This window comes from Nestor notabilis, unplaced genomic scaffold, assembly GCF_000696875.1.
Source record: "Nestor notabilis isolate BGI_N333 unplaced genomic scaffold, ASM69687v1 scaffold28893, whole genome shotgun sequence".
Taxonomy (NCBI): Eukaryota; Metazoa; Chordata; class Aves; order Psittaciformes; family Psittacidae; genus Nestor; species Nestor notabilis.
The window spans coordinates 3,036-28,915 of record NW_009922830.1 but is presented as its reverse complement, the minus strand read 5'-3'; the positions used below and the strand labels follow the sequence as shown (position 1 = coordinate 28,915).

General features: G+C 40.3%; 1 protein-coding gene across 3 annotated transcripts; it reads left to right on the top strand.

The window, feature by feature from the left end:
* Window positions 1–503: 503 nt before the first annotated feature.
* RBM39 (RNA binding motif protein 39) lies at window positions 504–25,880 on the top strand. Of its 3 annotated transcripts, none has more exons than XM_010011831.1 (17): window positions 504–555; window positions 2,410–2,459; window positions 4,987–5,181; window positions 10,517–10,582; window positions 10,679–10,729; window positions 11,766–11,883; window positions 12,487–12,639; window positions 13,178–13,315; window positions 14,823–14,888; window positions 15,701–15,905; window positions 16,090–16,167; window positions 21,642–21,674; window positions 22,704–22,779; window positions 22,942–23,047; window positions 24,702–24,780; window positions 24,869–24,996; window positions 25,647–25,871. In XM_010011831.1, the coding sequence occupies exons 1-16, from the start codon at window positions 505–507 to the stop codon at window positions 24,967–24,969; spliced, it is 1,566 nt and encodes a 521-aa protein (XP_010010133.1). In that variant the 5' UTR covers window position 504; the 3' UTR covers window positions 24,970–24,996; window positions 25,647–25,871. The 3 variants fall into 3 exon arrangements, with proteins under 3 accessions (XP_010010133.1, XP_010010131.1, XP_010010132.1); XM_010011829.1 differs by adding an exon at window positions 20,143–20,160 and having other exon boundaries at window positions 505–555; window positions 10,676–10,729; window positions 21,642–21,678; window positions 22,702–22,779; window positions 24,869–25,880; XM_010011830.1 differs by having other exon boundaries at window positions 505–555; window positions 10,676–10,729; window positions 21,642–21,678; window positions 22,702–22,779; window positions 24,869–25,880.

Sequence of the window (25,880 nt, the reverse complement as noted above, 5' to 3'; positions counted from 1 at the left end):
CCCTCATTATGCAGGAGGCCAAATTTCTTAAAGGACAATAGTGTTGACAAGTTTCCAGCTCAGTAAATGTGGTAACAAATGCTGGGAAGCTGTGAACAGGTTTGCCTGAATGTTTGTACTGTGTTCTTTCCATGTCTCTCGAGTCCTTCGGTCAAGCTCTGGTAGTTCTCAAGATGGCCACCAGACCTGTGTTTCTGTATCATAAATCATCAGTGCTCTTTGTTTTGAAGGAAATAGGTGGAACACCTCTGGGGTTTCCACTGGCTAATTGTGTTCAGTAGCACTTTGTTGTCTGTAGCTGTAATTGCTTTGTGTCACGTTCTTTCTCATCTCGCTGGGCAAAGCTTCATTCCAGTTCTTGTTGGAAATGTCATCTGAGACACTGCTCTGTGAATTTGAGCCAATGCATTGATGGCCTCTTAAGGAAAAGCCTTTGGAATATAAAGCACGAGGGTGTTTTCATTCTCAAGTGGATTTTGCTGATTCTTTCAGGTATCCTGAAAAATGGCTGATGATATTGATATTGAAGCAATGCTTGAAGCTCCTTACAAGAAGGTGAGAAAAATCTGCCAGTGAGGTCCTGTTTACCTTAATTTAGCATTATTCATGAAACTACTGCTGAACTGTAAACTAACATCCCTGGAGCCCTCATGATTTTTCTTATTGGAGATGCATTACATGTAACTTACAAGTAAATATATGCTGTTAATGTAATTATATTGTGCAGTAGTTTCACTTCAGCGTGATGAATAAATGCCCATCTATCTCTCTTTGTAGACTTGCCTAACGATATCTCACCTCTACTCCCATGAATTCACCTTTGATTCCAGTGTGAACTGTCAATCATAAGGTAGTAATTGAGTGACGTATCGCTGTACCGTGGTCCCCTAGGTTTAAACAAACAAAAAAAGAACCAAAACCAACAACCAAACAAAAAAAACTACCCACAAAGAAACCAAAACAACCCCCCCACAACCAAAACCAAGAAAACAAAAACCTCTCCTAAAATTGCCAGGTCCAGTTTGGTATAGCAACAAGGTGAATGCAGTGGTTTGGGAAAACAGCAGGGTTCCAAGAATAACCTTTTCACCAGTCCCATGGCAAGTAAATATTTGAACAGTCTGCTCGGTGCAAGAAGAGTGAGACTTGCTTTTAATGCAGAAGGCTGGTGGTGGTTAATCTTTTAACAGGGCACATGAAAATCCATTGCTGAGTGAACGAATTGATGGAAATTCTTGGATCCCTGAATAGAATGTTCTTAGCACATAAAAGACAGTATCACAGTCTGAGTTGTCATTCTAAAACGAGCTCTTGTATTCCTCTGTCCAAGTTGTGAATTAGGAAATGTCCATTTTTTTTTAATGGAAAATTTTTCTCAATGAGCATAGTGATGTCTTTCCCATAGAGCAGCAGCAAATGAATACTGTCTTTTGTTGTTTTTCACCAAATGGTGGTGAAGTGTTAACATTATGCATGCTTTAGCACTGGTTTCACAAGAAATGTATATTCAGTTTAAGTCGCTTAGGAATTGTACTTTTGATGTAAGTGATGTGATTAAACTGTAAAGCAAGTATATAAATTTTATAGCAGCTCTTGTTAGTCTATTCTGCAGTGTTTATTACAACCATGTCATGAATTTTGGATGAGCATTTGTAAGTTTTAAGTGGTATAATTATTTTATGTAATACTTAGCAGTTACGTTAAAATCTTGAAGAGAAATTTGTAAATTGTTATGTTTGAAATTCTTGTGTCCTGGTTTAACATGGATATTTTCCATGTAAACAGGTATGGAAATAGGGAATGTTTAGGCTGGACTGGTGGATTATTGATGACTTTCTTGGGAGTCGACGTTACTAAAGCAGTGTGAATCCCTGTTTGCTTCAGGGCGAGATGTGTGACAGAGGTGACATCAAGCTCTTACAACCCTTCAACGAAAATGAGCGAAGATCTCGGGAATGGCATCGGTCACAGGAAATCCATAGTGGCTGCTGCTAGCGTAGCCACCGGGGCTTAGGCAGACATATAGCCTTGGTACTGATCAGAGGGGCACACAAACACAAACCTGAAACTTCCTCTTACATGTTATAGAAATAACAGTTAACCACTTGAGTGCTGAATTCTACAGGATAACTTGCTCTCTAAACCATGTAAGGAAGTATCTACAATTTAATACACACTTTTAAATGATGTAAGTCTTGTATTTTGTAATTGTATGACTTAAATATAAGCAGCAAAGTGGTTAAATATGCCTATCTAAATTTTCTAAATCTTTCCACATTAAACTGCAAACAAGTAATTTAGTATTAAAATTTTTGTTTTGTATTTTCTTATTCCTATTCCCATTACCCTTTGACCACTTGAAATGTTTCCGCTTCGTCCTCATGATGTTCTTCTATCAACCCTGCTTAGGATGAGAACAAATTGAGCAGTGCCAATGGCCACGAAGAACGCAGCAAGAAGTGAGTGTTTTCTCAGTTCTCTGCATTTGGGGGGTGGCTGCTGGTTTTTCTAAGCTTGCCAATGCATGGCAGTAGTGTTTAAGGGTATAAAATGGAAAAGCTTGGTGTTTGCAAGTGCTGCAACTACAGCGATTAGGAAATGCTTTTTTTGCTTACAAAAGTAGTTACTCCCTTGTCACTGATGTCATCAAAAGTGTGGAAACATTTCGTAGTAGCATCAGATAAGTACAGGTGTGGTACATTCACCATGTATAATTTCTGATTTGTTGCGTTAACAGTGGATTTTGCATTTTAAAAATGGATTTGGTGTAGAATTGTATGTGATTTGGAACAGTTGAAAGCATTTAAATGTAACAGTGCCACCTTGAAAGGTTTTGGGGTGTTGGATCCTTTCCCTCTATTCCCACCACATACACAAATTTGCAAGTTCTTTGTTTGTAATCTAAACTTTATGAAGTGTTAGTGTAACCTTTTTAAAGAAGCAGAGTGCAAGCCCAGCTTCTTCAGCGAGCATAATTCCAGGGTCTCTACGCTGCTGCTGACCCAACCTGTCTGGAATCAAATCAGAAATTTGAGGAAAAATGCTTTGCGTAAGAGTCATATACTCCAAATAAATAGAAAGGATTTAAGCCTCTGCTTAACTTAAGAGCAGACTTTGACCTCTTCAGTTTAACTTAACTGTTCTGTGATTCTGTGTAGGAAGAATAATTGTCAGTTTGATAGTTGAATAAACAGTAACGAGTGTGTGTCTGTAATACACAGCTCACTTCAGATGTCAACACATGTGTTGTTGTCATCTTCTGAAATCATACAGATTCAATGCTGATGGGGATCTAAAGAACATTTATTTCCAGAGAAACGAGCAGTCCAAATCCAGCAGACTTGGAATCTAATTTTCCAAATCTAAAGTTGGAATCTAATAATGTAAAATTGATTATTTCTGTGTTCTGAACAGTACTGTGAACGTCAGCCTCGTGCTGAGTACTAAAACCCCACCAAAAGCAGCTGCTCCTAATGTTTTTAAGTTCTACGTTTATATGACTTTAACATACGTAATACTCTGCGCTTGTTTAGCTGCTTAGTCTCAAAACAGAAACTGGGATTTGAAAGAAAAGCAGTGGGGTTTAAATCTTAGAAATGGTTCTGACCTTTGATTTGTGGTAGAATGATGAGAATAGTAGAATGTATTTCAGTTAATTTCATTAGTTGCTGCAGCCTCTCTGAAACCAGAGCAGTGGCATTTGTTATCTTTCTTCTCATGGTTGCATTTTCAAGATGGACCTGAATGCTCAGAGTTTGTCTTTACAATTCAGAAAAACAGTAAACTACGTTTAGAAAAGAAAGTTATTCTAAAAGAGAAGAAAGTCAAGAGTTCTGCTGTCTTGCAGTGTCATTGTGTGGAGTTTCACTTCCTTTTCTAGTTTCGTAGTTGTACCTTTATGTCTGTTCAGAAATGTTGCTCCTGTGGCATCTTCTCCATTTCAGTTTTTGAGTTGACTTCACTAGAAGTATATACATGGCCATAGAGAGTAACAGGGATGAGCCTTTTGAAGAGGGGGGCGCGTGGCATAAAAAGTTGTTAGGTGCCTGGGTGACCACTTTGACAGAAGATGCTATGCGCAATCTGAAGGCCCAAAAGGAGGAGAAGAAAAATTCAGTAGCAAAGGATGTTGTGTATTTCAGAAGTTAAGCAGCAAAATTGGTTATTCCCCAAATGTAGTAATTACTTCAAGTAATTGGCTTGAGCATCTGTTTAACATATGTTTTATGTATGCATACACAGGTATATGTTTTTAAACTAGGAGACGTAAGTTTTTATGGTCTGAGACTGAGATGGAGAGATAAAAAACCTGCAAATAACCCAGAAGTAGAGCGATAGTGGCTCAGTGGTTTTCATGTGGGGTATAATTGACTTAGAGATTTAAAGAAGTTTAAATTTTCCAACTGAATGGTTACAGCGATGAAGATCTGCAGTTTCCTCCAACCTGTAAGAGCTGCAGACTTAGAAGAGGAAGTGGCTTGTGAGTGGGAGTAGCAAGTAGGAAGCAAAACTCTTAGGCAATATGTGAAGACTGATGTCAGGGAGTGTCAGGGGAAAACTTTTCTTTTCCTCAGACTTGTCTCTTCCTTTTTACTTTTATTGTGTCTTGGTTTACTTTGCTCTAAGAATACAGTTTATTCTTAGCATCTTGATGGTGTACTTTATGTTTGAAAGACACATGAAGTACTGCATTTATTATGTACAGGAATGATTTTTTTAAGTCTTTCTACTTTTCCTGGGAGTATTCTTTAGCAATTAGAAAATCTTAAATAAAAAAGTGCTTTTGAGCGCTTCATCTTGTTGCTCATGATAAATTGGAGAGATTGCTGACACGCTTAACCACCAAAAGAAACTTGTATATATACCAACAAGTAGAAAGCTTTTCCTGTCAGTGTCTGTGCCATCAGGTTAGGAGAGCTGTGGAATATGAGATAAGTAGCAACACCGAGCTGTGTGTGTAACCAGAGGTGTGTTTTTCTTTCTCAGGAGAAAAAAGAGCAAGAGCCGAAGTCGAAGCCATGACAGGAAGAGGAGCAGAAGCAAGGAACGAAAACGGAGCCGAGATCGGGAAAGGAAAAAGAGCAGAAGCCGGGAAAGAAAACGGAGCAGAAGCAAAGAACGCAGACGCAGCCGTTCCAGGAGCAGAGATCGCAGATTCAGAGGCCGCTATAGAAGTCCCTAGTAAGTGATTTATGTGGGGTTGCATGTGTGCTGCTCCAGTGTATGATGTGGAAGCTTGAAGTTTCACTCTCTGCTTTCTATACTGGTTGCTAGTCATCTTGGAAAAGGTGAGAGGTTAGGGCTGGAGAGTGTCAATAAATAGGGAGTGAAGAGGAGGAGGGCAGTAACATAGCCAGTTCTTCGTGTTGGTTTGCATTCCTACCTGAACTCAGAGATGCAAAAGCAAGTGAAGGGGTGTTTACAGCTCTCTGGAAAACAAGGTTCATCAGAGAAGTAAAATAACGAGCAAGTTTTCTACATGTCCTCTCTGTCTTCAGTGTATGAACCTGATGGTTTAACTGTCAGAAATGAAGAGCAGACTGGCTTCAGTTAACAGGCTTACAAGACCTGGGTTGCTGCTCATAAACACTTACTGCATAAATAGTTCTGTGTTTATGCATCCAAACTGGAAGCATCTTGTCTTAGCAATGCCCACACATTGCATGCTTGCCCTGCTTTCTCTCAAACTTGTTTAGAAGAATTCTTCATTTCTTGTCAGTATTTGTCTTGATAGCACTTCTGCTGTAGGTAGTTTCCTGACAGCTGCAAATCATTTCTCCAAACCCATCTTTTCACTGGTGTTTGTTCTGTATTTCTGCTGTTCCGTATTCCTGCCCTCCCGTTTACTCCCCATCACCTATTTGCAGAAAACCAGTGAGAGCTGGGCTGTGTGCTTGGCTTTCATTGATCACCCAAGGCTGCTTTTTGTGTCTGCCTTTGTCTGGGTCTCATCCCAACTGTTGTCAACTCTGAGAAGGCAAGGTCATGTCAGAAAAGGATGTATTTTTTAATCATGGCATGTAATGCCATCCATGGTGGAGAAACTTCTCAGGATGATAGAGAAGACACTGTTTACCTTCTGAGAAATTACAGGCTTGTACAGCTTTCTGCACATGAATGTTTTCCTAGGCAGCTGGATTCCAATCTAGGGAAACACATTTCTTCTTGGAATGCAAATAAAAAATGAGGTCTCAGGGTCTCATTTTGCACTATAAGTCACCTGATTGTTGACTTTTTCATAATCACAGAATGGTTTTGGTTGGAAGGGACCTTCAAGTTCATGTAGTTCCAACCTGTCTGCTATGGGCAAGGACACCTTCCACTAGACCAGGTTGCTCAAAATAGTGAAAACCTAGTGCAGCTCCTGGCTCTGAGGGGCTGTGGCATCCTGTGCTTCCATACCTCCTGTCCACTTGGGATGATAGAGCATATCAGCCCAGCTTTACTTTGTCTCAGGTAACAGGCCCATCAGCCCCTGTAAAGCTGCTACAGGCTTCAGCACTGAAGATTTCAACTGTGCACAGTTGGAGCATTTTCTGCAGCTCTTTGGCACCAATAATGTTGCAGTAGCTGTTGGGTTCTGCCAGTGCTGCTGTTGTGGCTCCAGACTGCCTTGTACACAGAGGACCTTGATAAAAGATCTTCAGCCTTCCAGATATGGAGCCTGCCAGTCTTGTCACCTCCAGTGTGGGGTTGCATGGAGAAGATGTCCTTCATTTTATCACTTGGTTAGGAGTTGCTGCATTCTCCTAGCTGTCTCAGAGGGCTTTCTTCATCTAGAGAAACTTGTGGGTTTCAGTGTTCCAGTCTTCCAAAATGATTTCCTCAAGAAGAGTTTGAAAGTATGGCCACGACTACAAAACCCCATGCCTGTTTTAATGAATGCAAATATGCTATGCCAGGAAGGCAAATGGTTGTGAGGGATCTTCTGCATTGTTACGGTACTTGACTGTAACTGTTCTGGGCAATTTCTCTGGTATTAGGAGATAGTGAACAGAAAGGTGAGATAACGTAGTATCCCCTGAGGATATGAGGTTGTAATGATTGGTTTGGCAGCGTTGTGTTCTCTGCTTTAGTTACTGAATTGTTGCTTTCATTTAACCAAGTAGAATTTTAGTGTTTAAAGTAGTTTAGTGGAAGACTGGTATAGGGCAGCCATGTGTATCCCAGGGGCATTGCTTGCATAGGCAGCAGTTAGCTGTTGTTCACTTACGGGTTGTGGATGATTTAGTTGAAGCCATACACATGCTAACGTGATTCCAGAATTGTAGTTTTGGCTCGGAAGGTGTGAAGGAGAAGGACCCCAGAAGATATGAGGGAGAACTTCATTTCCTGTGTGAGACTCACCTTTGACAGCTGTGTAACACGCACTTTCAGGGAGACACAAGTTCTGGAGATGAAGCCTCCTACATCAGCAGCCTCCTTTGGATCTACCAAAACCAGTGCTCCCATATGAAGACTCTGTCTCTCTAGCAGTGCCATCAGCTACATCAGTGTTTCAAAAGAATACTGGCAAGGCCAGCTGGAGAATTTATATCTGGAATCTCACCTCGTGGGGCTGTTGAGACAGTTCTGAGTTGGTGTTACTGCAGGCAGTGACTGCAGCATCTAGTTCAAAATGATTTGTGGCTGTATTTTTACTCTTCCTCCTCATTGTGATCTTTATAATCTGCTTTATAAAGGCCCTTTTTCAAGCTCTTATCTCTAAGTGGAGCTGTTTTGGCTGCTGGGGGTGATGTGGAAGTGTCTGCAGTAGTGAGAAGAGAAAGTCTAATATAGGAAAAGTTGAAGAGTGTGCCACAGAGAACCTGAGGATTTTGAATTTGTCCTCTTCAAGCAGCAGATAGTGATCCCGTTTTAATTTTTTAAAACTGGGTGACTGACTTGCACTGCTTAGCGCTCACAGGGGGTTTTAATGTTATTCTTCTCACATATCCTGCCCCTTAAGTGTTCTGCAGTTATATTAGGTCTCTTAGGAAAAAGAGCTTGACCAGGTATTCTTGCTTAGACATCTGTCTGACAAATCCCAGCTACTGCTAACATACAGAGGAAGTCACTTCGACTGTCCTCTTGCTATTCTGGAACCAAGCACTTGGGTACAGCTGCTGTGAAAATAAGGTTACTACATGGTGACTAAAAGTTCGTCGTGATTCTCCTGGGCTTTCTCAGCCAAAGCTTGCCTTGTCTGAGACTTCGTTGGAGTCTTGGGTATGACTGAGCAGGTGAAAGCTTAAACTTTCCTGGCTGTTTTATAACCTGACTATTGTCCCTGGCCCAGGTGGCATGACATAGGAAAACAATGTACCCAGCTGTGCTTTAGATATCCACAGGACTTGGTGCATTTGTTTATGAAGAAAGTAACCCTTAGACATGAAGATACGTTGCGTGTGACTTGGTGCTTCCATATATGATAGCAGGAACTAGGCAACAATTGGGAAGAGTTCTTAGGCAGTAGGAGGAAATAAGAAAATTCCCCTGAGATGACAGCTTTGCAAAGAAATGCATCCCACGGAATACTGCTGGATCTTCAGAAGGTAACATGGGCCATCATCTTGCCCCAGGCAGCTTTTTGCTCACTTAGTTCCTGTGGTCTGTTCAGTTTGCTGGCTTTTTAATGTTTCTCCTGTAGTCATGTAAATAAGTAGTACTTATTTGTCAAGAGTTAAAATGGAAAAGAGATTTTTTGGAGTTGTGGTTTGTTGTGGGTTGCGGGTTTTTTTCCTCCCTTGGAAGTTGTGCATGTATTTGAGAAACCTGTTCTTGTGTATCTTCTCAGGGGTTTTTATTACGTTTGAACAAGTACTTAAAACATTTCTTTCACTGTTCACTTAAACTCATGCTCTTGATTATTGACCATCACTTAGTTGTCTGCATGTTAATAATCTGGAACGCTGTCGTTGGTTTGTCTTGCTACATTTGAAATGGAGAACGCCTTGTTTTACATCAGGAGGTGTGAAGATGCACAGTAAGCCTGTCTCTGCTAAGAAGCCAGCCTCTAGAATTAGTACCAGCGTTTCCAGCTGCAGCTTTGGCAAGATGCATGGTGGACATTGGAGAACCTGAATGGAAACACTCAGCTTTCGTTTGTCTGAACTGGAGTAGGAAATGGAGTAATTTATCGTAGGCAAAAGTCTGGTTTTGATGAGTAGTGACCTTGTCTCAACATGTGCCTGGTTTTGTGTCATCTTTTGTCTTAATAAGTAGTGTCTAAATGGTCTTTTTTTCTTTATTCTTTTTCCAGTGTTACACAGGACCATAGTTCCCCTGCTTTAACCTGACCAGCATGGTTTTAGGTCTTGGCCTACTACTTCCACCTGTGTTATGACATGTTTAAAAATGATCATCTTCCTTGTGGATGCTGAGTTTAACTATAAGCAGTCCTGCTCCACGGAGTAGCAAGATGATGTCTGTCAGACAAATTGGTTGGCTTAAATGGATTTTGTGAAAGACTACTTAATGTTTTCAGCCTGCTGTGTCTTTCAGGGTGTTTTCATACCAATTTATAGCCACAGCAGAAAGAATCAAGTCTGCAGATGGAAAGACTAAGTCCCTAGCATTCAGACTGTGAGCAGTGCCTCTGCTGTTCAGTGGATGTACAGGAGGAACATGAACAGGTGGTGTTCTTTGCCTTGTATCTACAAGGAGATCAAGTTCAGGGAGATCAAGATAGGCTGAATCTTTCTACTCATGCCACAGACTGTTACCCTGTGCCACAGTAACTAGCAAGAGGACTGTCCTCGTTGTGGAAGCAGTGGGCAGATTGCCATGTGTTCTGATAGCTTCTGTGACGCCTGGAGAACTAAAATTAGCTTCAGCCAGGAGATTGGATTCCTTCTGTGGTGACATGTCTATATAAAGTTAACTGCTGGCTTAGATGGTTCTGTGTTTTGATGTCCTAGTAAGAACTTTACTTGAAGGAAGCTGCATTTGCATACTTGCACCATGTGGCTCAAGCTGAGACAGTGTTAATGACTGTGTCCCTTGCAGATGTCTGCAGGGAGCTGCTTTGCTTTCCACTTGCACCTTAAATTTCATGAAACCTCCTGTTTTAAAATGTTACACTTGAGAGAATAGTCCTGTCATCACCACAAACTGCTCAAAACTCTTGAGGTTGAGTTCCAGGCTGTTAAGGTGCTGCTTTGCAGTCAGCAGTAGGTAGAAAATATATGTGGACAAAAAAAAGCCATGTCAGGAAGATTACAGCAGTGACTGTAGCTCAGAACAGTTTGCACATGCAAATGTTCCATGAATGGCTGACCCGTGGTTTGATTCTTCCTTGGAGTCCTGCCTATTCTGGGATTTTGTGACACAGTTGAAACTGAGCAGGAAGCATAGCCTGTGCCTTACAGTTTGGAGTGCTGCACGTAGCTTACGCATGCGAAGGGTGCTGCTAGTGGAAAATGTTCACAAGTTCAGGTGTGAGGTTGGGTGAGTAATTCATTGGAGTGGGAGCACAGACAGGAGGTGGTGAACTACATACTCCAGTGAGTAACATCTGTCTTTGCTTTTGCCGTAGTTCTGGTCCAAAATTCAACAGTGCCATCAGAGGGAAGATTGGTCTGCCTCACAGCATCAAATTAAGGTTGCTAAGTTTTTTTTTCTTTTTATTGCATCTGCTTAAAATAAGACTGATGTATTTGAAGGTTTTCTAATAATCTTGTTGATCTCTTCACAGCAGACGGCGCTCCAGAAGCAAAAGTCCCTTCAGGAAAGACAAGAGCCCTGTTAGGTAGGAATTTTTACATGTTTGTGGTGGGGTTTGGTTTGCTTTGTGCTTTCAGTTCAAGTTGGAAAAGTCATGGTGAAATAATGCACGATTACTTGCTCTCCAGCTTACATTCACAACTAATGCTGGATTTCATTCAGATAGCCCCTAAGAGGAGAGCATTGAAAAGATGTTGTTTTCTCCCCATGTCAAACTCTTTTCCCCTCCCCCAGTAACAGTGCACACTTGAAATAATGTCAGTTGCAAAATATACCTTGCTTTGCTTTTTGTGTTTCTGTGTTCTCAAGCTTTTTCCTGTTGTGATTTAAATTAACTTTTTTGCTAAATCATACTTCAGAATCTTAAGTACAGAATGGAAAAGTACTGCACAAATGCTTTTTTTCCTATCCAGTATGTAGTGATGTTATTTGTAGAGCATCCAAGTATCTTTGAAATCCAGGAGGTGCTTATCCATTCTTAGGCTTCTCATTTAAGGGAATTGGATTTAGATTGCTGCTAATGAGATTATTCTCTTAAACTAATGCAGTTAAATTTAACCAATTTTGCTTTGTTTCTTTTTAATTATTAACAAACTCTTCCTTAGATAATTTAGTTTAAACTTCTCTTGTGTATTCTCAGTATTTTAATATTTGTAAGTACCTACTACATGACTGGAAACACAGTGCAGGCTCCAACATTTCCTTTGTTTTCCAGTCCTTTCATCTCATCTTTCTGACTGCAAGCTTCCTAGGGGTGCTGTTACCTCTTCAGGATAGTAGCAAAATGGCACCTCTGTTTACTTGGGGCTTCTGTACTTAATATATATTTTTCCAGTCATATTTAGTGCTTACAGTTGAAGCATGCTTAGTTGTGTTAATGAAATAAGTATTATTACAGTAATACCAGGCATTCTCTTCAGTTCTTGACTCTGCCCTTTTTTTAATACGGCAGGAATTTTTTGCCACACCAGACTTTAAAGTACTGGTTATTTAAAGTTTCATACATGGTCCAGAGATGAGTTAATTCGTATTACTTTTTAACTGAACTTTCCTCTTTCCAGAGAACCTATTGATAATCTTACTCCTGAGGAGAGGGATGCTCGAACAGTATTCTGCATGCAGCTGGCTGCAAGAATTCGACCAAGAGACCTGGAAGAATTTTTCTCTACAGTAGGGAAGGTAATTAATAGGGAGGTTAAAATGTTTCCAAATGCTTCCTCACTATGTCCTGGTACAGATTAATATTCTACAGAATTCTAAGTAAGTGGCTTTCTGGAGCTTCCTGTACAGGATAAAGGGGGAATCAATGATGAGCAACTAATTCTTAGAGGCTCTGAACATGAAAATATAATTTAACAGGAGTTCATTGCTCAGCATGTGATGCAAACCCTGGCAATGCAGTTCTGATTCAAACAGCTTCATTTTCCAGATGTTTCATTCTCCTACAGATAGTTCTGCCAGTTTTCCTGTCATTTAAAAACTTATTTAACTTTTGATTTTGAAAAACTTGACTTGTTCCATCAGCTGCAAGGGTCTGGCTTAGTGTTACAGTGCTGCAAGTATTGTGCTGTCCTTTTTCCTGTAGCATGCTGTGTTTGACTTGCAGTAGCAGCTTTTAATGCTAGCTTGTCTCTGGAATGTGTTTGAGATAGCTTTATGCTGCTCTAGATTTGCAGCATAATTACAAAACCATGGACATGGCAAACAATTGGTTATTAATTCCTTACTGGAAAAATGGACTGCATCAGGTTCTTTACCAGGATTTCTGTTCTTGCCTTTCAGGTTCGGGATGTGCGAATGATTTCAGATAGGAATTCCAGGCGTTCAAAGGGAATTGCATATGTTGAATTCGTTGATGTTAGTTCAGTGCCACTGGCAATAGGATTAACTGGACAGAGAGTCTTGGGTGTACCAATCATAGTACAAGCATCACAGGTAAGGAGTTGTAAATGTCATTTTTATTCATGTTGAGCAGTGCCTCTTTTATCTTGTAGGAAGACTTTACTGTTGGAAAATTCGGTTACTGTTGAATGTTTGGAAAACTTTACCAAAAATGATTGTTTAAGCTAATGATAAATGGACTTTCCCATAGTTGACAGGCAAATTAGAGGAATTCAAAGTGATATAAATGCGTTTTGAAACTCCAGAAGTTAAGAAGACAGTAACAGTGAAACAGTAATAGTGTTCAGAATTGTAGTGTATATTTGTATGCTTTCCAGCATATGTAAAAACCAAATTGTTAATGCACTAGGTAGAAGCCAGAATTCTGCATGAAGTAGTTCAATTTGAAGACTTTTGGAAGTTGTCTCTCTCTACTTGGGTCATGGGCTTGGATTTTGTAGGTTTTAAAGTCCAGTGGTTAGCATGCAGATTATAAACCAGCTTTTATGTTTTGGTGTATCTGGTAGGTGTGTACTGCTAATGTTAAAGGATTTTATTAAATTCTTACAGAAGGTTTTTCTTTTTTCCTTAGGCAGAGAAAAACAGAGCAGCAGCAATGGCAAATAATCTGCAGAAGGGCAGTGCTGGTCCTATGAGGCTCTATGTGGGATCATTACACTTCAACATAACTGAAGATATGCTGCGAGGAATTTTTGAGCCATTTGGCAGGGTAAATTTTCATTTGGTGGTAGTTTATCTTAAAAACCCAGATTAGTTGTAGAGTACTTGCAGCTTCTGGAAATAATTCAGCTTCACACCTGCAAAACATTTGTTGCTTTTTCCTGCTCTTCTGTTCCTGTACATCCACAAAGCTTTAAATACATTGTTAGTATTGGAGGAGAGAACCTTGGTGTGTAATGTGCTCCACTGGTTTTTGAATGGGAGGTTTTATGAAGGAGAGCTGAGAATTCAGTGAGTACCTAAAATTACAAAACAAAAAAACCCACAAATTCCTACATTATATCCTGCTTCTGCAGCTTGTAAATATTTTCCCTGACATGATTGTGAATGGGAGGCCCTGTTTCACAGCTTAAAGCACAAAGCACAGGATGGGATCTGAGCTCTCTTTGCTGTGAATATAGTAGTTTCATCTGTTTCTGAGGATTTTTGCTTAAGTTTTAGCTCGTGTTATGAACATGCATTGGTAGTTTGTCCCATACAGTTTGCCACTGGCCCCTTTTCACTCTTGATCATTAAGCCACACTTTACAGCATGGTAATATGTTTTCGTACAGAGACTAGAAGTTTTCAGTGGAGTCATCATAAATGTTACCCTGTTGTGTTAACTAAGGTGTCATGAGTATATCATTGTTAGGTAGGGAAGAAGTAATATACTTAAGATGCTGTGTGATGGAAGAAAAAAAATAAGGATGCATCAAGTCCATTGATGTTCCTTTTATACTATTTTTGGATATTAACCTCGCCTCATACATACTGTAACAGTGCTTTTCAGATGCTTTATTCAGATTCAGGATGTGTAGCTCTTGAATTCAGAAGAAGCCTGGAAAGTTGCAGCAGTTTATTAAATTTGAATCCACCTGTCCTTGTTTTGTTTCCTCTCAAGGTCTAGCAGTAGGATTAATGTAGTTTAGGAGACTGACTTGTAGAGCAGTGAAGGTTTTTTCTTCTACTGATTCTATGTACTCCAGTCTAACTCTCACATCCTAATTCTGTGTTGCTGTCTCTTCCCAAGACCATTTTATGGCTCATGGAAGACTTAGTAGTATGTTTTAAATTGAGAACTGTAATGTAAAAGTGCTCATATGTCAATAATTATTTAAAATATGCACCTTTTTCTTAAAGCTCCTGGTCATACTCATGCAAACTGCTTCTCTTACCTTGTGAAATGGAGTTCCTCAGCCTATGAGATGCCATGACTATAATGTTCTGGATAGGGTTTGGTGATGTCTGCTTGCTCCTTGCGTGCTAGAATGTTGCATCAGGACCAAGCTTCTGCCTGTAGATGATCATAAAGGACAAATAGTGCATCACCCTGCTGGTTTAGTATCAAAGTCCATAGCCAGCTCCCTATACACTCATTTGATTAGAGGAAGGAATGAGGAACTGATGTCACTTCCATTTGTGTATATGGGGCAGGGCTGTATTCAGCTTTTGGTTTGATATTTTGTAGTTTGTTCCAAAAGGCATGATAGTAAATAGCTTTCTTTTTACTTTTAGATTGAAAGCATTCAGCTGATGATGGACAGTGAAACTGGACGCTCAAAAGGATATGGATTTATTACGGTATGACTGGTATTGTCAGACTACTTAGACAATTCTTAATGTAACCTTCCCATGTAGTAGGAAGCCTCCTTAGCAATCTCTGTTAAGTCTCAACTTAGAAATGTCACATTGCAGGACATGCAGCAGTGGCCTTTTTCTTTGTTTCTGCCAGTTCTCTGTGGGTGCTGTGGTTGAACAATGCATATGTTTAGGATGGAATAATGTACTTTGTGTCAGTGCCTGATAAAGCAGTGCTGTCTTCTGTAGGTAAAGATAATAGTCAATAAAGACTGGCATTTTCAACTTGCAATTGAAAACAACTTTCCTCTTTACCCTCAGATACATAATTCTGTGAACTTGGGTTTATTGACTGATGTGGCATTTTGTCATGGGTCCTCTGGCACTTGGAGACAAATTAAACCGAAGGAACTATATAGCCCATACTTGATGAGTTTAATACTGACAAAATATTTATATATTTAATTAGATGTTACACAGCATAAAATAGAACATCTGTTAGGAATAGCCAGTAAATGCATGGCAGTTAGAGGTTACAAAGGAGGTGACTCTTTGTTGGAAGGTGTTGGAAGAGAGCCACAGCCATGTCTTGTGTTGATTGCAATATCTGGATGCTCTAGCCTCAACAGTAATAATCCTTATCTAAATTTGGGAAAGTAAATATCCAAACCTGTATGTATTTGGTTTAAATGGAAAACATGAAGCACACTTAAGTTAGTTTGTAGTTACTGTTATCTAAAACTTGGTGTTTCTCATGTTTGTGTAGCTGAATCCTGTAGACTGTATTGCTGAATTGATGTTTTTCCAATCTACAGTTCTCAGACTCCGAGTGTGCCAAAAAGGCCTTGGAACAACTCAATGGATTTGAGCTGGCTGGTAGGCCAATGAAAGTTGGGCACGTAACTGAGCGCACTGACGCTTCCAGTGCCAGTTCATTTTTGGACAGTGATGAGTTGGAACGGACTGGAATTGACTTGGGAACAACTGGTCGCCTTCAGTTGATGGCAAGACTTGCAGAAGGTATGTGTTATGATTAACAGGAAATGTGGGAAAATACAGAAGTTTGCAGGATTGGAATTAACACACCCCACAGAATATTATGCTAAATGCATGAAATGGTATTTTTAAGCTTTTAACAAGAGTAGGATTTCTGCATCCCTGAGTGAAAAGCGCTTCTACAAATTACATTCATCTTCTCTTGTAGGTACTGGTTTGCAGATTCCCCCAGCTGCACAGCAGGCACTGCAGATGAGCGGGTCTCTGGCATTTGGAGCTGTGGCAGGTAAGAAATTACCTATTTATTCTTCAAAAATACTTTTATGCTTTATAGTTTTGAGACAAGAGGCGCTTATATACATATGGTGATCTTTCAAAATGGGAACGTAGGTATTGCAACATGTTTTACAAACTGTAAAACAGTGCAGATCCATGAACTCCAACAGTGACAGTATATGACAGCTTTAGGAGTGATACACCTTGCATTATTTTTTTGCAAATCTGTTGTAGTTCACTTAATCCATCCCCAGCCCCTTCATCTCTTATCTTTACTATTCCCTGTACTAATTCTACTGCAGTGCAAATGTTGACTGTTAAAAATGGCAGGCTTATAACTAGAAGGACATTGACCCCTCTGAAAAAACAGAGCTGTAGTGTTAGGTTCATAGAGTGTGTGTCCTGGTGAGGAAGGACACTGTATATAAGGGAATTTGTGTGTTGCTTGGAATTGGCTATAGTTTGTGTGTTCTGCAGGTGGGTATGTTGGAAGTGTTACTGAGACCTTATGTTGTGAGAGGGAATGAGGTTGAAGATAGGGTTGCTGCTGCTAGGTCATAACTGGCCTAAACAGCAAACTCTTCAGGAGGGCTTCAGAACTAGAGCAATGAGTAACCCAGGAGTTGAGGAATTTACAGAATGGAATTTCTTCTTGTAATTTTTTATTAATACAAGAACAAAGGGCACGAAACTGTCATAGCAGTAGAAAAGACTTGAGTGTCACAAATAACTAGATGCTGGAAGGTGAGAGATGTGTCACGAAAACAGCAAAGAGCAGGGGACATTGTTCTGTTTGTCCTCCAGCAGAGTTTGTGACAGAAGTGGTTCAGACTTAAGATACACCTGAATCATGTTACTGAAGTTGTTCAGGTGCAGTTTTGAAAAGAGCATACACATGAAGCTGTAGACAGTTGCTAGAAGAATACAGTAGGGACTCTCTATAGATACACCCATGGAAGGAAAAGGAACTGGCAACTAAAAAAGAAGTGTAGGTTGAGGAATAAGGTTTTTTCCTATTTGAGAAGAAAAAGATGAAAAAGACACAGTGGCAAGGAAAAAGTGTATCAAGTCCAGGAAGAAGTTAACAGCACTAAAGCTAGATGTCCTTTTATGTAGGTGATGATGGTGTGACAGTCTTGCTTAGAAACAAGTATAGTCAATGAGAAATAAAAACACCAATCCTTTTCCCACCCCCATATTAGAAACAAATCTAAACCCCCAAATCAGGAACATGGGTGAAGATGTTTGACACAGCTGAACTGTTAGGGGATAGCATGGAATCAGTGTGAGACAACATGGCTCTGGAGGAAAAAATGATAAGGCCATATACAGGGTTTTGAGGAATGTGCATGTTCAGTAACTAGAAATGAAAGTGGTAGAAATAGAGGTGTTTATTCTACTTGTATTGTACAAAAGGAGTAATGCAGACGTGCAACTTAAGTAACTTTGGAAAAAAGATAAAGCTTTTTACTACCATAGTCATGAGCTATCCCCAAAGTGAGATTTGGTTATGGATTAAAGATCTCTTTACTCTTGTTAGAGAAAATTACTACCAGGAATTATGTCATTGTGGGAGACTTTAACTTCCCTGATACAGATTGGAGAAGAATTGCTAGTAATAATGGTGGGGCCCAGATATTCCTGGATGTGATATCCGACAAATTTCTTCATCAAACACTCACTGACTCATGAAGAGGGGATGCTATTTTAAACTCAATTTGGTAAGTAATGAAGATATTACGGATGAGAATAGAAATGACCATTGACTTGAGGGATCATGAGTTGCTCAAGTTTAAATGGAAGGATGAGCAGGTCTGTAAGGCTTCTGATTTCTAAAGTGGTGTTTGAAGAAGCGAGGCCATAGAGTCATCTGGTCTAAGAACTTGGGTGTTTGAACAGTGAGGATGTAAAAAGTGTCTTCAGTTCCAAATTGCTAATGCTATATTGGATCTGTATTCCACAGAAAGAAGAAACAGTCCTGTTAGAAATGGGCTCCACACTGAACTGGGTGATTAACTACCTCAAAAGAAATAAGGAATAAGCTCAGAGCCTATGAAGAAGAGGAAAAAGGACTTATAATAAACCCATATTTTTAGTTTGGGAAATAGTAAAAATGAGAATTATCTACTAAGTCAGTTTGAATTAGGCCTTGTAAAAGACACGAAAGCATAGATGAAGATTTCCCAACTCCTGAAGAGAACAAAAAGGAAGCAGGGGTGAGGTTGTATGAAAAAATCCTCCCAAAGTGTTCCAGAAGAGTCTCATTGCCTCAGTTTGTAGTGGGGACACTGGTCATTAAAGTTTGGAATTTGAGGATGGTAAGCTAGGAACATGAAAAAAAAATCATTCACAGGGTAGAAGCAAAGCTGAAAGTAGGATCTGAATGTAGTAAGAAAACTCCCATCAAGTTAGTGAGGGAATAGGTCCATGAAATATGAGGTTTGATATCTGGTATTGTCAGTAAATATTTTAAGTCTGTGATACAGTACATAGCTGTAACATCTAAATTACCTGCACTTGAAGGAGGAACACCACAACCTGTCCAGTTTCCAGTCCTGTTACTCTGTCTTCACTTCTCTCCTTCAAAAGCCATACTAAAGATGGGTATACTGGAGAATATTATTAAAGCACAGCATACTTCAGGTGAATTGCATTTAAAGACTCACAGTCTTTGATAAAACTGACTTTCCTGCACAAGGATATGTATCACTTAGAAAGTTACCAAACTTTAGAAGTGGGTAGTACAGGAAGTACAAGATGTGTGAAAAAGCTGGCTCAAAGAAAGAGGAACTGTCATTTTTGGAAGGTCAGAGGCTGTTGTTGAAGCCAAAATTCAGGTGTTGGGCTGATCTTGTTTCAATATTTACATGAATAACAGTAGTCAACAAAAGTATGAGTGAGGTGAGTAAATACAGAGGAGCTGTTGATAAGGGATTCTTGGGGTGTTGTACATTGTTCACCTTTTAGGATTGAAACAAATTCTAGTTGTATAGCCTGGGAGCTTAGCAGTGAAAGACAGCAAAGAGGAAGAAATAGATCCAGTTCATCAGTGAGTGAATATGAGCTGTCAGTGTGCTGCTTTTTTGGAAGGGCAGCTGTGTTCCTCAAAGTAGCACACCTGAGCAGCTCAGATGTAAAGTCCATGTTGATGAACAGTTCTGGTCACCTGTGTTCAAGAGGGGTTAAGCAAAACTAAAGAACTAGTTTTACAGGAGACCTGAAGACTTGAAGGTTATTCCAATGGAGAAGATTCCAGGAGGAAAAGGAATTGAAGCTAAAGAGCTGTAGCTTGTACTTTCTGCTCTTCACTAAACATGATATGAAAATCTGGAAATTAAAATAACCAGGAGGCTATAGAACTTTCTTCTCATGCTTCGTGACACAGAATATTCCTTACTTTTGGGAAGGAACTATCTGTTCATGAAAAAGATGAGATAGTGCCTGCAGTAGAGGACAAATAGGTGTCATCATCCATGACCTCTCTCTGATCTGCTGTTCTGTTGTAACTAATTACTTTGAAAACTGAAGAATGCTTGGCAGGCTGTAGTTTATTAAAAGCTAGTTGTGTTTTGAATAAAGATGCAACTTCATTTTGGTTTATGACACAAAATGCTTTCATTGATATTTCTGCTTTCTCTGTGCTAAGCATGTACTTTGCAGTCATGCTGAACAGATTATATATACAGAACGTAGTGAGAAAGGTACTTTGATCCTAACTTGACAGATGTGTTAATTTTAGTTTATACATACTATTCAAAGCTGCATGTAGGGAAGATTAAGAGGTGACAGTAAAGAGTAACAGTGAGTTCCTAAATTCCAAGTGAATTTAGAAGCGAGAGGAGAGAGGATCATTCTTCAATCTTGAGCAAAAAGAAGATTCATTTACTTGATTGAACAGTGTTTATGTTTCAGATAAACCTGTCAGACCTGTTCCTGCAAGGTGCTGGTAGCAGATGTGTTAGATTTGGCTCCAGGCTCTAAACAGAGCTTGCACTGGTGATCTGTGTAGATTTGCCACATTTGGTGCAGGTGTCCTGGAGCATTTGGCTGTAGAGCCTTGGGCTGACTGACACTGACACAGTTCAGCTGTACAGGGTGTACGTGTGCAGTTGTCAGAATTGCAGAGGGGGATGTTTCTGTCCTCGTCTAACCTGAGGGATTTAGGAGATTTGGGGGTTTATTAATGTTTCTAAAATGCTTGCAGATAAGTTTAGGTAGTGATTAACTAGGTGAAATTAGCTACAGATCTGGCCAAATCGGTGCTGTTTCTGCAGAGAATACAGGCTAAGACAGTCTTCCCCAGTATTTATCACTCCATGGAGCTGAGGATTTCTTTATGTTCAGATCCCTGTGGAAAACATGCTAAACATAGCCAATTCCTGTTATGGTTCAGCCTTCCGAGCTTACTCCTTCCATCTCTTGTTTTCAGTATAGTTCCCAGTACATGGAGATCTGTGGAAGTCACTTGGGAAGGCACATGAGGAAGACTTCCTCAGTGAGGCAGAGCTCTCACTGCCTTATACTTAGAGCAAAAATACTCATTCATGTTGGCTCCCAAGTGTTTTGGAGGAGGTTTTAGTAGGGAAAAAGTATCCCAAAGGATACCTGGCAGCTTTGGGTCTTTCCAGGTAAGCTAGGAAGCTTACTTGGGTCCAACTGCTTTCTAAACAAGTGAATAAAAGACAATGGTTAACTTTAATCTTCTAACTAAGTTAGAATTTGTGTGAATTAAATTGGAAGTGAGGGGCTTATGCTGACACTTCCTGCATTGTGGAGTTTTCTGTTGGTTTAAAGGTGACAAGTATTTGAGTCATACTTGCAAATGGTTAGAAAGTCTGCATTTGTCTGTTCCCATTACTTCAAACTGGGAGAGCTCCATGTTGTTAAACAAGAAATTTGTGGGGTTTTTTTGGGCAAATTAAATGTTCTGAACACTTGAAAATGTTTTGCATTTGAAAAACACCAAAGTAACTTGTGTCATTATAACATTTATTTGGACAGGTAACAGGTGAAACACCACCTTATTCTACTTGAAATTGCTGACAGCTTTCAGAGTGTGGTGTTTGGACAATTCTTTGCTTGAAAGCTTTCTGTTAGTAAAGATGCCAAACTCCCAATGCCTGTAAGAATTGCTGTAATTATTTTCTCATGGAACAAAATACATCTTACAGAGTTCAAGCGCAGCAAAGGCAAGGTGGAAATGCTATGTTGAATTAAGGGACACGGTCATGTCTTTGCTTTTAAGGTATTGTTTCTCTTTGAAATGTGCTTGCCTCTGTGGTTATGGAATTTCTATTGAGTACAGAATATTCCAGCTGAGTAGCTGAAATTAGTGAACTACTCACAACTAGAGAGGAGCAGTGAGAGTGGGTTGTGGTGCTTGAACAAGCTCGTAACCACAGAAATAGAGCTGTACAGCCTGGCTGGCAGGTGATGACACAGTAATGCACACACACTAACAAACTTTGTGTATTCTTTCTTTAGATTTGCAAACGAGACTATCTCAGCAGAATGAAGGTAAATAGCATTTGATGTGACTTGTCCCCAGTGGGTTTTGTTGTAGACGTTTATAAGTGAAATGCTTCTGGTGTAGAGTTTGGCAACAGCCTGAGAAATTGCGTTGTATTAGTGTCTGTAGGAATTCAGTCTGATTATTGACTGGAAAACACAATGTATGTTAAATACTTTTTCTTCGTAGCATGTCCTCAGTGTTAGTAATGCTCCCCATCCGTCCCTTAGTCCTTAAAAAAGTGTGGGTTTGTTTGTGGGTTTGGGTGTGGGGTTGTTTCTGCCTTTAAGGAATAGAAGGGTCATTTGAGTTTGGGGTCTCTGTCCCTGGATTAGGCATCATCCTACCCTGGCTGTGCAGCCCTGAATGGAGAGAGAAGGTGGCTGTTACTTCAGGTGAATTACTAGAAGCTTACAGCCGGTGGAAAGGGCAGTGCTTACCTTCAGTAGGTGCACTGTGATGATGAGCAACAATAAATGACAAGTAATAATTTCATAGTTACTAGCAAAGAGTACAGAGCTGTGGCACAGTTAAAATATTTGTACATTTAGTTGTCAAGTATTTCCTATGTTACATGTTTCCAAGGGGCAAAAGTAGGGATATACTTGTTTTTGAAAGGTCTGTCCCTTCCTGTGGAGCCAAGTGGGGTGGTGCCACTTCATCCTGCTTGGCTTCCATGAGGAATAAAAACGGGAGGTGCTGCTGGCACACAACTTGGGCAGAAGTTTTAGATGCATTCAAGATGCATTTAAATATTTACATTGAAGACCTGCCAAAACCCATGTACAGGGTTAACTGTTCACTTCTCAGCTTCAGCTGCAGTTGTGCTATTTTCTGTATTGATTAATTTAGAATTGCTCTATCACAGATAGTGTCTAGCTACAAAATTGGCTTTTCTGCCTTCAATTTTCTGTTTAGTTACAACTGTTCTTGGTGAATGTTGTGATTTTTTAAAACACAGAATATACTCATTTAAATTGGAGCCATGCAGAGCAGGTTACTGTTAGATCTGTTACTGTTTTTTTCCATTACAACAGTTCTGGCTGCAGCTGCTTCAGTACAACCACTTGCAACACAGTGCTTCCAGCTTTCCAACATGTTTAATCCTCAGACGTAAGTGATTTATCATGGTCTGTTTCTGTTTGCCGTTTGTTGATGACTTTAACATCTGAGTAAGGGATTGGAATGTGGCAGAGGGTTTTTTGATGGGTTTTGGGGTGAATTTTGAATGATAACAATTTCATCTCTGTCCTGTCTTTCCTTCACCCCCTACAGTGAAGAAGAAGCTGGCTGGGATACAGAAATTAAAGATGATGTGATTGAGGAATGTAACAAACACGGAGGAGTTATCCACATCTATGTAGACAAAAACTCAGCTCAGGTATGCCTGGTTCCTGAGTTGTTAGTTTGGAGATGAGGTGCTGTGGGGTCCATAAAACCACATCCAGTCTTTCCTTGCATTTCCGAATCATGAGGATCACTGCTGTGTGGCACTGCTGAGCTGGTGGGAGGCAGATGTGGTGTATTAGCTGTTACTACCTCAGAGAAAACGAAGTGTCCTTTGACAGGTAGAGCCCAACAGCAGAAAAAACCCCAACACACAACCCTCCAAAACCCACCATCCTGCCAAGCCCAAAGACGCAACAGCCCTCAACATACCTCACATAAGTTCTGAGCAAATGAAGGTGCAAATCTGGTTTAAAAGGAAAAACTACAGCTACTGTAGCTGTTGGCTAATGCAGTCCCCTCTGTCACAGTAGCATGGTGGTGACCCAGATATAAAATACCCACTGATACTTCAAAATCCTGTCTTTGAACATGAGTTCCCACTGTGCTGCTCCGTTTTCCAGGCTTAGATTCTGGTCGTGTTACCTTTTGAGTGTTCCCATATCCCATCTCTTCGGGGCTCTTTCCCAGACTTGCCAGGCTAAGGGCTGTCAGTCAGCCGTGAAGATGGGATTTGGTGTGGATGAAAAGACTATGATACGTTAGGGAAAGCTCAAGCTTTATGTGCAGTATCTCATGTCAAGGCTTCAGCAGCTCGGATGCCCCTGCAGGGGGAGGCTGAGAAAACAACTTTGTGTGTTAATTGCTTAGTGCCTCAACTGTCAGCCCCTGATCTCAAGTTTGCCACTGAGAAGGAATGAGTTCGATCACAGTGGGAAGAGTTAGTCCTGGCTCGCAGAGGCTGCTAAAGAGAAGACTGGATTCTGTTTCTTAATATATTCTTTTCCTGTAAAATCTTGTTTCAGTTAGAATCTGATCTGGTTCAAGAATTACTGGTAGTAGTCTCTCTTTAAGCAGGCAGCCAGAATAATGCATACACATAACTGGATGGCTGTGCCTTGAACGGGAGTGTTGCAGTGCACTGAATTAGGCTGGTTTGGAGCCTTAGGTGCAGGTGGAAAACCTCAGTTAAAAGATCAGTCTGTCACTCATGGTACATACTGTCTTAGGCTCTTCTTGCCCTGTTGTGGGGGAGGTTCTACCCCTTTGTCCCAGTCCTTGTTCAAGAAAGGCAGATGCTGAAATTCATGTAGGAGAATTACAGTATCGGTTGTCCTCGAAGTGCCAGACATCCTTCCAGCCTGGAGAGTGCTTCATCCCTTTATAAACCAGGCTGTGAACTTGCCTGTGCAGTTAAGTGTGGTTCAGGCTGGTGACTTGCACAGCTGGGGCCTGGCCTGCAGCACAGGTAGCCAAACTCCTCCTGCTTCTGTTTTGCACCAGCCATTAGCTGCTCTCCGTGGAGGGTTGTCTGAGCAAGTGAGCAATCACTGCTTGTTCATTTTGGGTCAAGCACACGTTTGTTCTGCTTTACAAACTGCTATTCAGAGAAGTTTCGTGCCAAGGTTAACAGTGTGTAACTCATCAGTAAAGTCCTGCTGCTCTGTTCTCTCACGTCGTTCTGCGTTACGGGGTGGTCGTGGTAAGGGTGGAGCAACAGAGTTGCCTCTGCCACAGCCTTTTCTTCAGCACAGGAGATGCTGGACCCTCCTCAGGCTTCTCACAGCTCTGACCCTTCTGTATTACAGGGCAACGTGTACGTCAAATGTCCTTCGATCGCCGCTGCCATTGCAGCTGTAAATGCGTTGCACGGGAGGTGGTTTGCAGGTGAGTGGCTTTCACACAGAGAAACCTTGAGCTGTTAAACTGCAGAAATGGCCGAATACTGATGTTTATGTTTCTATCTTCTGATCAGGTAAAATGATTACAGCAGCGTATGTACCTCTTCCAACGTACCATAGCCTTTTCCCAGACTCTATGACTGCAACCCAACTACTGGTTCCTGTTCGACGATGAAGATGGATTTAGTCAGTTTTGTACATAGTTATTTTTTGGAGGAAGATTGAGTTATCTTTTATTTAGATAAAACTAAAGGAAAGGATTTAATGTCATTTTGTGTACACTTCCTGCTACCTTTAAAAATAAAATGAAGTAAGCAGAAATGCAGTGTGTTCATTCTCCCTAACTAGCATTTCCACTGTATACAAAGCTGTTGACTTCTTGTTCTGCCTTGTAATTCTTGTACATTGACTAAGGTGATCCATAGGAACTGAGAAGTAGCTCATAGAAAACAAGTTCTCTGTAAAAGGCAGATGGGACATAATGACATTTTTAATGTTTCACAAAGCCTTTCTTTTAATGCAGCAATTACATTTACACTTCACTAAATGTAGGTGATCTGCTAAGGGTTAATATCAGAGGTAGACGTTCTGAAGGGACATATTTAGTGTTTTGTATAAATGGAAGATTCAACAGGCTACTGAAAGCTGACTCTAGGCAGCCACTCAGCTTGCTTTGTGCTGAATAATTGGTAAGAATTAGAAAGATTGAAGGGTTTTATTTCTTGATGGTAACTTTTGATTAATGTATCTGTAAAAGTTTCTCTGTAAATACTGTGTGAGGTGTGTCTAAGTTTCCAAACAAAACGATCTCTGCATTTCCAGATAAGTTTCTATGTCTGCAGTGGGGCACAGCTGAAGGATTTCAGCCAAGTTTGAAAATGGGTAGGAAATACAGACACGTGTTTTGTTCTGGTTGCATATAATCTTTGCTCTTTTTAAGCTCTGTGAGCTCTGAAATATATTTTTGGGTTACTTCAGTGTGTTTGACAAGACAGCTTGATATTTCTATCAAACAAAGACTTTCATATTGCAACAATCTTTGTAAGAACCACTCAAATAAAATTCTCTTAAAAAGGCCTTCATGAA